Below are 13,015 nucleotides of genomic sequence, written 5' to 3'. Positions count from 1 at the left end.
GACAACTTTTCCGCAATGTATGTTGCACTAGACAAACATCCATGTCATGTCCACTTACCTTATTGGTGTTTACATTCAGCCCATGGCAATTTTATCGTGCTTGTTGTAGACATACAGTCGTGGCTGGGCAGTCACTTGGAATGATTTCAACCACCTATGTCTGGATCACAAGCCTACATCACCTCTCAAAATCTGCCTGGATGAAGGTGAGTTACTAGAAACTGAACACAAGAGTATGTAAATCTTTCTGGTAGTTCTTCTATCCCTTTCATTGTTTGCGGCTAGTACCCACGCCCCACCACACCCCATACCCCCTGGCTACCCCCCCCCCCAACCAAACTCCTTCTAGAATAGTACTTTTTTGTTTGGATAAATGAAGGCAAGGTGGTAGAAAGTTGACATACATATTGAAGTAAAGAAACCTTTCAGATACTTTTGTGGTATCTGTCAAACCTTTTTTTCCACGAAATGATCCCCCCCCCTTTCCACCCCTCACACCCCAACCACACCTCACACCCCCACCCCCACCTAACCACCCGTCACCCACTCTGAACACCTTAAAAGCCTGGCATGATTAAACTCTGCTACAAAAAGTGTGATTGTAAGAATAAATCATGGAATTGTAGTATCTTTGCTTAAAAAAGGCACTAAATAAATGTCTGAATGAATGAATAGGTAACTAAATAAATGATTTTAAGAGTGTTTACCCTCTGTTAACAGTTGAGGAGCCATGTCAGTTTGGATGTAGTGGCCTGGATTTTTGTTCAAACTTCAACAACCGTCCGTCGGAGTTGTTCCGCAGTTGTAATGCTCAAGCCGATCAAGCAGCCGAGGCATACGTGAAGGCGTGGCAGAGCAAACGCATCATTCTACCTCAGATGATCATACCTGTCAAAGGTGAGGACAAGAACATTCTGAGATTGCTCTTCACTAAAGCTTTGTCAAAAAATTGCCTTCTGTCAGATGGCCGCAAACTAACATTGGAGCACGCTCCTTTTAAAAACCCGATGAAGCTGTCAGTTTCATCTCCTTGGTCTTAAGTTTGGAGACACTTATTTTCCGTAGCTTTTTGTCTGTTGATTTGTAGCAAGGTTTCAAAACTCTTGTTGTTAGTATCCTTAGCAAACAATTTGTGTGTCTTTCTGGTCCTTTAAATAAATTTAGGAAAGTGTAATTCTGGAGATGCCAAGTGTGTGAACAAATGGTTTCAATAACATTCTCAGCACAGCATTAGTAACACCAATACCAATCAGATAAAGCAAATTCAGTATTCTCAATAATTGATTTGCTATTCCGCAGACATATTGGTAGTTCGTTAAACCCCAAGCACTCACTCACTCACAGATTGTTAGTTAAAAGTGGGCCACTGGACAGGTCTTGATCTCTTGAAGGCAAACAATGTCAGGGTATGCATAATCGCAGTGACCAGCTGAGTTCCATTTCCGTGCTAATCAATTTGGTTCTAAGCTGTATTACAAAGCACCTGAGTTTCTGCTGTAATGCTGTGGTGCTTGGGAACAACCTGTTGGCTTTGTGAGGCTGTAGACAAATGGAGCACTGCATGGACCAGCTTCTTTAAAGTTCGTTGTATTCCCCATTGATGATGTGAAAAATAGCAATTAAATGTTCTATTTTTTTATTTCTCTTTGCAAACTCATGCACATCATGTAGCGAATTGTATATAGCGAATTGTATAACAGGGCTGTATCATGTTCAATTATTCAAGCCTTTAGGGCCTCCGTGGCTCAGTCGGTTAGCGCGCTAGTGCAGCGTAATGACCCAAGAGTCTCTCACCAATGCGGTCGCTGTGAGTTCAAATCCAGCTCATGCTGGCTTCCTCTCCGGCCGTACGTGAGAAGGTCTGGCAGCAACCTACGGATGGTCGTGGGTTTCCACCGGGCTCTGTCCGGTTTTCACCCACCATAATGCTGGCTGCCGTCCTATAAGTGAAATATTCTTGAGTACGGCATAAAACACCAAGCAAATAAATGAATAAATATTTAAGCCTTTGTGGTTGTGTGATCTATATTGTCTGCTGTTCAAAGTCTTGAGTGTCTTGCTAGTGAGCTAGGCTGGGCTGGGCTGCACTGGGCAGGCCTACTCTGGGCAGGGCTACGCTGGGCAGGGCTATGCTGGGCAGGGCTGTGTGGAAGTGTCCAGGCTGGATGTCAGCCTTGTCAGGACTTTGCAGTTGAATACCTGTTAAACCTATTGTAAATGCGATGTTAAAATAGGGTAGGTGGAATTCAAACTTTTTTATCATTAAAGGTGAAGCCTAACTACATGTATACCATGTGACTTGTCAAAAGTATTATTCAACTGGTTTGTTTATAAACTTAACCAGCTGAATATTCGAATTTAAAATTAATCACTTATGTATACTTCATTATTAGAGATCAATGAATACCATATACAAGAAACCTAGCATAAGCTCCAGCTGAGAGCTCTTAGCGAGGGCTGACCATCAGTTGTAGCATAAATTTAGCTCAGCTCTTAGCCCAGAGAGGGCTGACCTAGCATTTCTAGCTCAGAGCCCTTAGCCTAGAGAAGGCTGACCTAGCATAAGTTCTAGCTCATAGCCCTTAGCCCAGTAAGGGCTGACCTAGCATGAGTCTAGCTTAGAGCTCTTAACACTAGAGCATATCCTGCAGGTTTCTAATTTCTGACCCACAAAACATGAAGTGAAAAGTTTATTGTCTCTTATAAACCAATCATCAGATTGTTGTGTAGCTCAAGAAGTACAGAGGATCAGGAAGAAAACAACTTGTGATAGTCAGAAAATACAGCCACCAAAACACAGACTTGTATCAATAATGTCACACATGTAAGCTTTGAATTCCTGCCATCTGTGAAGATAACTTGCACACATAATGTATAGATAGTAATGGCAGATATAAATTCTCTAATTTTCAGTGCCTTGTTTAACCGTTTGTCATGTAGCTGGTTTTAGATGAAATTCAGGGCCATCTGCCAAGACTTGGGGGTACACCTTCAATCCCAGGGCAATATGGAGTGTGCACAGTCAAATAGTCTGGAAAAAGCTATTTTTCCTAATTAAACAGGCATGCAATTCATCCAAGAAACATGAGCTTTCCGCCAGTGCAATCCAACAGCCATGCTCATGAACATGTAACCTAGTATGGGATATGTATGTAAAGGGCCATAACTCAGTAAGGGGCCATAACTCAGTAAAGGGCCGCAATTCAGTAATGGGCCATAGCTCAGTAATGGGTCTTGTGCATTTATCTTGGTTTGAAAACCTTGATCACTGTGATGCATGTTTACTATAACATGGGTGTCTTAGAAAAAAAGTCACGAAAAGGAATTTAGAGTAGATGAATGTTTGAGAAAATAAAGGAGCTGAGTGTTTGTGAATTCAGGAAGTTACTGAAGGAGAGAGCTGTCTAGTTATGTCTGCAGAACATAATGAGATAGGTGATTGGTAAATTCAAGTCAACCAGTGTGGCAGAACAGTTTTCACACATTACAGTAGGACTTTTTTTTTTGTTACCTTTATCGACAAAAAAGTTCAAACTGCACATTACCCTATTAATTTTTATCAAATTTCTGCTAAACTGAGCTAAAATCAACAATTGAAGATGGAATTCACCTGCACACAGTGCAGGAAAAACAACGATTTTCTGCTCGATGAAACAAATGCAAAAAAGTTGATGCCAGTAAGATTTGTCCCCTGCTGTGGTGGTCTTTTTGTTCAGACGGACGTAATGAGACAGGCTAATATCCTACAGGTTGTCAGTTTGGAGCATTGTTGTGGCACTGCGTGTATGAAATCTACAAATTGATATGTGTACTTGTCAAACATCATGCATGACTGCCGACAAGACAGAGGATTAATTGAGGGTGTAAAAAGGTGGTTAGGGATTTCCGTTACACAAACACACTTGAGACTTTACCTGACATGGCACTTTTATGACCCACACTCACAGAGAACACTTATGTAATACAGTAATAATAGTAATAATAATACACAGTGCTTAGCCTGTCAGAGGGATGATGATATATTACCTGTTTAAAAATTTGTCCCTCACAAGTGGTGTATTAAATTAGTCAGTGGAGCTGTCATTTATGATTGTTGAGGATTAAATAGCTGCGGACATGACACACTAGAGTACATTTGCATTTTTAGTTCAAAACAGGTAGGCAAATTCAACACCCTTATTTCATAGTCTAGTCTTCAATCCATAAATCTAAGTTAACTTGTGTTTTCAAGCTACACCTATAACTAAATGACTTGTGATGTGTTGGTTTAGGCCTAATTTGATAACAGATCTTTGCTTAGAGAGTTTCAGTGTGACTAAAATAAACTAATTGAGCCAGTTTATACGGCAAAAACAGTACATATGCGTTCGACTGGTTTTAATTTTATATGTTGTTCTAAAAACTGTGTCAGTTGTTTGATTCTGTTGTCATTTTATACTTATCTTCATTATTTATGTAAAGGTGAAATGTTGGGATTTCCTCCACTGATAAAGGTGATATTTCACTCAGTTTGATATCACTTCTGTTACTACAGTTGATATTACGTTGATATTTTACACCCAGATGCCATGAAGTCAGAAAAGAAACATTTTGTTTGATGACATTTCAATCCAGATCCTTCAGGATCATGTCATAATACGGGCTCAATCAACTTTAACATTCACACATGTACATCATGCACCAAGATACGATGTTTTTGTGTCATTTCCACCTCTCAGATAAAAAATACATACGGTATTCAACCTTCACTGTGAAATATCCTCTATGTATTTGTAGCTTTTACGTTAACCTCACTTACTAAACACCAGCACATCATTTGTTGTAAAACAGACACCAGCACAGCAATGGGGTAAAACAGACACCAACACAGCACTAAGGTAAAACAGACACCAGCACATCATTTGTTGTAAAACAGACACCAGCACAGCACTGAGGTAAAACAGATACCAACACAGCACTGAGGTAAAACAGACACCAGCACAGCATTTGTTGTAAAACAGACACCAGCACAGCATTGAGGTAAAACAGACACCAGCACAGCACTGAGGTAAAACAGACACCAGCACAGCACGGAGGTAAAACAGACACCAGCACAGCATTGCTAAATCACCTAAAATCTGTATGTTTTTTTTTTTTTCATTTTTAATGAAGTTATGAGAAGTCACCAATTACAGCTGTATAATTTTATAAAGTGAAACATACTGAAGATCCAGCCTAACTACATATACAGGAGCATATGCTACTAGCTGGTATAAAGGAAAATGCCTAAGTCCATATCAGATCATGTCTGTGTTCGTTTCCCTCTCAGTTTGTCTAATCTCTCCCCCCCCCCCCCCCCCCCCTTCACACTTAGGGCTGATGTGCCTGTCAAGGCCTGGCTATTGTTATAAATACCTACTACTGTAAATCATTATCTGACCCACAAACAGACCCCACAACATCTGTTTCCTCAATTTACCTCACTACCAGTGCAACCATCTATGTGCAAGTTGATACTCTGGTGCTTTCACCATGGTTTTGGCTGGTAGAAAAAAAATCCAGCTTAAACCTTGAATGAGGAGGTTTGCGTCAAAGTGATTGGAGCCCCATCTTTCATCTTAATGCAATGTCTTGTGACTTAATGCAAGAGGCTATGGTGAAAATAGAAACAATTGGCTGATGACAGTTTACAGATCACCAGTACCTGTTACCTTGTGCATTATATAAGAAATAAAAAAATTGCATGAAAATGGAAAATGGGGCTCACTGTAAACTGGGACAAAACAATGTTTTGTTTTCTATGGTTGTAAGATTGTGAGTATATTTACCGCAAGATACACTTCATAGTTGTGGGATTGTGGGTGTATTTACCACAAGATACACTTTATAGTTGTGGGATTGTGATGTACTTACCACAATGTACACTTTATAGTTGTAGGATTGTGGGTGTATTTACCACAAGATACACTTTATAGTTGTGGGATTGTGGGTGTATTTACCACAAGATGCACTTTATAGTTGTAGGATTGTGGGTGTATTTACCACAAGATACACTTCATAGTTGTAGGATTGTGGTGTATTTACCACAAGATACACTTTATAGTTGTGGGATTGTGGGTGGATTTACACCAAGATGCACTTTATGCTTGTGGGATTGTGGGTGAATTTACCACAAGATACACTTTATAGTTGTGGGATTGTGGGTGGATTTACCACAAGATACACTTTATAGTTGTAGGATTGTGGGTGGATTTACAACAAGATACACTTTATAGTTGTAGGATTGTGGGTGTGATTACCACGAAATACACTTTATAGTTGTAGGATTGTGGGTGGATTTACTGCATAATTCACTTGCTTGAGCCACCCTAACACCCCCCCAACGTGCAACCCATTCAGCGGAATTTGTGCATATGAAATGACACTGAAAAATGATTAGTTTGTGTACTTAAAGATGCAAGCTTCATAAAGCTGTGGAAATTATTGCCTTCAGAATGTTTCAGAATATTGGCTGCAGAGGCAGTTGAAAATGTGTAAGAATGAGGGTAGTTTTGTCTCCAAAATCAAATTGAAAAAGTGCATAAAATTGCTGTTTCATATGCAAAAATGTTAAGGAATTAGGGTACCGACTATCACAGCTCACCAACTTTTTGTTTTCATTCAATGTTCCCAACCACTGACAGGTTACCATGGCATCCACTACCCCTTTAAATCCCTGCCCAGCCCCATTTCTCCCAATTCCACCCTTTCTAACCCCATCCGCCCAACCAAGCCAACTCAACCAACTCTGCCTCCACCACTGAAGTAACCAGACAAATTATACCTGTTTAGATTTGCTCCGTTTGCTAGTCAATTGTGCGTAGCCACTCGGGTTCTCTTCCCAGATTACCTGATGTGTACAGAGAGGCTCCAGAGTGGGCATTACACTTTCTGCTTAAGCCATAATTATTGTACATTTCAAGTACATGTACTTTTCTGTGCACATAGCCAGATTTCGATATCATTATTTTTCTCTGGCACACAACTCCGTGATGAATATGAAATTGAAAGTGGAATGTGTGCTTGCTTATGTGTGTTTATATATGCATTTATCTAGAGACAGAAAATGTAAACTTCAAACATGGCCAGCAAGATCACCCCCTGTGCATTTTTTGATTCTCTTTAGTCACGGGTCTTAAGAATAGGGGTTCTAGCCATTTAGTTTTGAATCCCCATTGTTCTTGTTTTTTGATTCCACAAAAAAAAGTTTTCAATTTTGATATAAACATGACATATTCAGATGTATTTTAGGCTGCTGATTTCCATTCTGCTCTTTGTTGTTTAAAACTGTATGAAAGTCTCTTCATCTTCTTAACCCAGGGGCTTTGTGCAAGACTGCATAAAACTAATTACTGTAGTTTTCGGTGAGGATTGACTCCACCTGTAGACAGCATGTATTCTTTCTGCCTTTTCCCTTTGGCTATGCGCCACATTGTCTCTGTGCTGGTCTTAGAACTAGACCTATTGTATGTAATACCTGGAAGTCATGGGTTCAAATCCAGTATCTTCCTTTTCTAATTTGTCACATTTTTTTCACTTCCTTCATTTTGCTACCATGTCGCTCATTGGTCAATCTTGTGTGTACCCAACTGGATTGGTGTTTTCATTCACATGTACAGTGTCTTTCTTTGTTTTCTCTTTCAGACATTCGTTATTGTGAACCAGAGAAGTGGAAGGCCATTGCGTGTTCCCTGCAGCTCAAACCGTGTAGAGGCCGTCCAGGACGTATAGCATTCTGCTGGTAAGACAACACAGGGGTTGTTAGATGTCTCACAATTGTTCTTTTTGATTTTGAACATCATTTTTAGCTCACCTATATAAAGTACAGGCATACCTTGATCTTTGGCATCATTAATGGAGAAAGCGTGTTGAACAAAATATTAGGGGTGATGTCGTAAAAAAGTACTGTCGGTATTGAGCTCATGATTTGCACACATGTATTGAGCTCAGGGTTTGCACACAGGTATTGAGCTCAGGGCTTGCACACTTGTATTGAGCTTAGGGTTTTTGCATACTTGTATTGAGCTCAGGGTTTGTGCACATGTATTGAGTTCACGGTTTGCACACTGATATTGAGCTCACGGTTTGCACACTGGTATTGAGCTCACGGTTTGCACACTGGTATTGAGCTCACAGTTTGCACACATGTAGAGCACCATAGCAAGAGGGAGAATTCCATCATTGATTCACTGTGTGCATATATTAAACCCTGTAAATGACTGAATTCCTGACTTAATCGTGTATTAGAATCACCGTTAGACAAAATGTTAGGGTTGGTATCATAAAAAATATTTTATGTACTGACCTGAAGTTTTACATGCATATAAAGCACAATGGCACTAGGGGGAGGTTCCATCACTGATGCTCTATGAGCGTATTAATTACTGAAAATTACCAAATTCATGATTTCAGTTCTTTATGCATTTAGCTGAGGTTTTGCATTCATGTGTCTCATAGTCAAGCTCTTTGGTAGTCTTGCTACTGATTCTATGTTTGTTTTGAGAATGAGTAGTGGCCAGGGGATTAAGATGCTTACCTTCCATTGCTAAGACGCAGAAGAATTTCTTAAATCCTGGCCTTGGTTGTTAAGTGAGTTCCTGGAAATCCCCGCTTTTTGTGGGGCATTTCTTACAATGAGGAGTCAAGGATTCTCATGTGGCTGTTTTTTGCAGTGTGTCGTTCAACTTGCCTTTTAAGAATAATTAGTACACTGGTAATGTTCTTGGCATGGCATAGCAGTCATGCATCACTAGTGATCAGTCACATCAAATATGGACAGATGATATGTGCAAACTGCATGGTATGTTACAGGGATGACTGTATGGAGATCCTAACACAGTGTATAGATCCGAAGCGGCTCCACTCCCAGCAGACCGTAAAGACGCTGTGTATGAACCTGGCCCCACGTAATCTGCACGATGAGTGTGTCTCCATCAAGCAGTACCTGGGTATGGTTGTTATATTGGGGTGTCTGCATGCCCATATTCCTCTACAGTTTCACCAGCATTACTAATTTTATTTCCAGCTACATGTACATTCATGTACCAGAATTACTCATTAGATTCACCTGCCGACCAACATTTTCATGTACACCTATATGTATCTACTCAAATTCCCAATATTTTCATCTACCCGCCCAAATTCCCAATATTTTCACTGACCTACCCAGGTTCCCAGTATTTTCACCGAGCTGCCCAAATCCCCGACATTTTCACCTACATACGCAAATTCCCAACATTTTCACCAACCTGCCCAAATTCCCGTCATTTTCCTCTACCTGCCCAAATTCCTGTCATTTTCCCCTACCTGCTCAAGTTCCCATCATTTTCACCTACCTGCCCAAATTCCCCACATTTTCATCTATTTATCCAACTTTCCAACATGTTCACTCATCTTACCCCAATTCCCAACATTTTCACTTACCTACTGGCCCATATTCCGAACATTTTTACATACTTGCCTGCCCAAATTCCCAATGTTTTCGCATACATACACTTCCTAAATTCCCAACATTCTCAACTTTCTCACATTTTCATCTACCTGAAATACCAAGTTTCCAACATTTTCACCTGGCTGCCCAAATTCTCAACATTTTCACCTAGGTGCCCAAATTCCCAACATTTTCACCTTCCTGCATGCCCAAATTTCTCACATTTTTGCCTGCCTCCTTAATTCCCAATATTTTCACCTACCTGCCCACATTTACCTGCCGTCTTGTATCTGTCAAATTCCTCAACAGTTTCATGTACCTATTCTAATTTCTCAACAGTTTGACATACCAATCCAATTTCCTCAACAGTTTCACATACTTATCCAAATTCCTCAACAGTTTGACATACCAATCCAATTTCGTCAACAGTTTAACATGCCAAGCCAATTTCCTCAACAGTTTGACATACTTATCCAAATTCCTCAACAGTCTGACATACCAGTCCAATTTCCTCAACAGTTTCACATACCAATCCAAATTCCTCAACAGTTTCCCATACTTATCAAAATTCTGATATGTGTATGTACCTATTGAAATTCCCTAACAGTTTTACATACTTATCCAAATTCGCAAACAAATTTCCACAAATATTTCTTTGATATCATGTGCCCTTGACCAAAGAGGTTGTTTGTTTTCAAATACAGCACCACTCTAGAAAATAAATAAATACTTGCAATTGGTATGAATGTTTGAGAGGAAGTTGGACTATTTCCAGCTATTGACTGATGCCGTTTGTTTGTGTCGTTGATAGCCCCCAGTCCAGTTGACAGTCGTGAGTCAGAGGTGACCAATCCGTGTCGATCCAACCCCTGTCTCGAAGGTCAAGTGTGTCAGATTAATCGGCGCAAGTGTCGCCATGCCGATAGGTGCCCCTCCTACGTCTGCAAACCAGGTAAGTGATAAGTATAGAAAAGAAGTGAGGTAATCACAGAATCATTATTGGGATAAAAGATTTGGTGATTTATGTGTATTAACTCTCTTTTGCTATGTTTCCTCCATTTAAGCTGATATTTGTAGAAAATGTATGTTAAGAGAAAGCTAAGCTAATAATGTTTTTGGGTGATTTTTCCTAAAGCTGTGAGTTTTTTGTGAGTTAGGTGACAAACTTCAGTTTGTTAAAATTGTTGATCAATTTGAAGTTGTCTGAATATTCAAATTGGGTCATCTAATATGTTAGCTTTAATCCTGATGCGGGCATATGTTTACCCTCTATTCTAGATTCCATTGGGGCGAAAAAGTCTGAAATTTGTAGCACATTTCTGACGATTTTAAAAGGTTTTAATAGAGCTCAGATGTTTTCAATGCACCAAGCTCAGGGGATAAATGAGGAAGAATATTTTGTGTTCACATTGAATTAAGTAAAAAATGTTGATAAACTTTTGGTTGGCTTAGTTGATTTCATTTAAAGTTTAACATATTTAAGTGACACATTTTGCTTCATTGTGATCGATTCATTGATCTTATGGAGACTTTTGAGAATTTATTGTGAAACTTGATCAATTTTTTGTGAGAAATTTTGGGCACACCCTTTACTATCCTGGGAAAAGGCATAATCGAAAGCCCTGAATATTTAGCTGAAATGGCAGATTTTTCGGACTTTCGTTTTCAGGTTGTAACATGGGGGAAGTGTCTAATTTCCGGGTACCCCAGAATTCCTATGTGCGCATTCCCAGGGCAAATGGGAAACTGAACTGTCACGAGGTGTATTACTGTACACATCGCGGAGAGCTGGAGTTCAAGACAAAGATGACGTGCGATGTCGTCAAAAACTGTGGCATATCTGACAGTTCAATTGGTTGGTGATGTTTTTTTTTTCTTATTTTCACCATGATGATTAATAAATAGAAGAGAGGGAGTCAATACTACATGCGTGTGTGTATAGCTATAGTTAAAAATTTAAAAATGAACGCTCTTTTAACACTAAACTTAACAATCAATGTATATAATTTTTTTCTTTTCTTTTTGTCTCACTTTCCTCTCTCTTATTTGTTCTATGGATGCAGTCATATATAAAAGGTGGTAATAAGAAATCATTATTTAACATATCTATGTTATGTTATGTTATAGTTATTATTTATTATTTTTGTTTGGATAACTTTTAATTATGTTAATTACTCATGTATGAAGGAGGTGATATTGTTTCTTCTGTATGGAAACACACATATCTGGTGATTAAATGCATGTTTTATTCCATTTTGATCTTTTGTTGTTTGCCTTTTTAGCAGCCCACAGCTCTCACATGACGATTGACTGTAATGAGTGTGTGTGTCAGGGTGGGGAGGTTTTCTGTACAAAGCGTCACTGTCCTGCCAAGCAGGTGGAAAGCACGGCTTACACAGGTAATATCCCCTGTACCTCACACCATGTATCCCATGCTAACCACGTCACTGTCCTGCCAAGCAGGTGGAAAGCACGGCTTACACAGGTAATATCCCCTGTACCTCACACCATGTTTCCCATGTTAACCACGTCACTGTCCTGTCAAGCAGGTGGAAAGGACGGCTTACACAGGTAATATCCCCTGTACCTCACACCATGTATCCCATGCTGACCACGTCACTGTCCTGCCAAGCAGGTGGAAAAGACAGCTTGCACAGGTAATATCCCCTGTGCCTCACACCATGTATCCCATGCTAACCACGTCACTGTCCTGCCAAGCAGGTGGAAAGCACGGCTTACACAGGTAATATCCCCTGTACCTCACACCATGTATCCCATGCTAACCACGTCACTGTCCTGCCAAGCAGGTGGAAAGCACGGCTTACACAGGTAATATCCCCTGTACCTCACACTATGTATCCCGTGCTAACCACATCACTGTCCTGCCAAGCAGGTGGAAAGCACGGCTTACACAGGTAATATCCCCTGTACCTCACACCATGTATCCCGTGCTTACCACGTCACTGTCCTGCCAAGCAGGTGGTAAGCACGGCTTACACAGGTAATATCCCCTGTACCTCACACCATGTATCCCGTGCTGACCACGTCACTGTCCTGCCAAGCAGGTGGAAAGCACGACTTACACAAGTAATATCTCCTGTACCTCACACCATGTATCCCGTGCTGACCACCTCAGCCACAGAGGCAATCAAATAAATAAGCAAATTTATTAACATCCTCCTATGACCCAGATCAAAGACTCCGCCCATGATAAAGACATCTTACAAACGGTTTGGCTGTGTTGATTCCACTTGTCACATTGGAAAACTGGAACCTTGTCGAGAGAAGTCAGGACTGTTTGCAATGTGTGCAAGGGGGAATAATAAATGTATAGTGGCTACAAAAGTTGTATCCCTTGATCTGTGTGTGAGAGGACACAAAATTGGGTCTCCATGTGAACCTATGTAGGCCTGCTGGTTATGAATGCTGCAGGTGCAGCTGTAGCTGTAAGGTCTAACTCCGAAAAGGGGAGTTTCAAGTTCAAACTCTTCTGTTGTTGAAGGTAAAAACATTTGTTATTTATCATGTGACTTGTCAAAATATTAGACAACTTTTTTTGACACTATC

General features: G+C 40.2%; 1 protein-coding gene across 1 annotated transcript in view; it reads left to right on the top strand.

The window, feature by feature from the left end:
• LOC135478120 (reversion-inducing cysteine-rich protein with Kazal motifs-like) overlaps positions 1-13,015 on the top strand; it is a 100,257-nt gene that overhangs the window by 77,105 nt on the left and 10,137 nt on the right. Inside the window, exons 10-16 of the mRNA XM_064758392.1 lie at positions 110-206; positions 721-897; positions 7,663-7,759; positions 8,830-8,966; positions 10,260-10,400; positions 11,118-11,303; positions 11,731-11,847. Coding sequence (XP_064614462.1) covers positions 110-206; positions 721-897; positions 7,663-7,759; positions 8,830-8,966; positions 10,260-10,400; positions 11,118-11,303; positions 11,731-11,847 — 952 coding nt within the window. The remainder of the gene's footprint in view (positions 1-109; positions 207-720; positions 898-7,662; positions 7,760-8,829; positions 8,967-10,259; positions 10,401-11,117; positions 11,304-11,730; positions 11,848-13,015) is intronic.

Source organism: Liolophura sinensis, chromosome 11, assembly GCF_032854445.1.
Source record: "Liolophura sinensis isolate JHLJ2023 chromosome 11, CUHK_Ljap_v2, whole genome shotgun sequence".
In the NCBI taxonomy this organism is placed as follows: Eukaryota; Metazoa; Mollusca; class Polyplacophora; order Chitonida; family Chitonidae; genus Liolophura; species Liolophura sinensis.
This window is presented reverse-complemented; position numbering and strand designations above follow the sequence as displayed.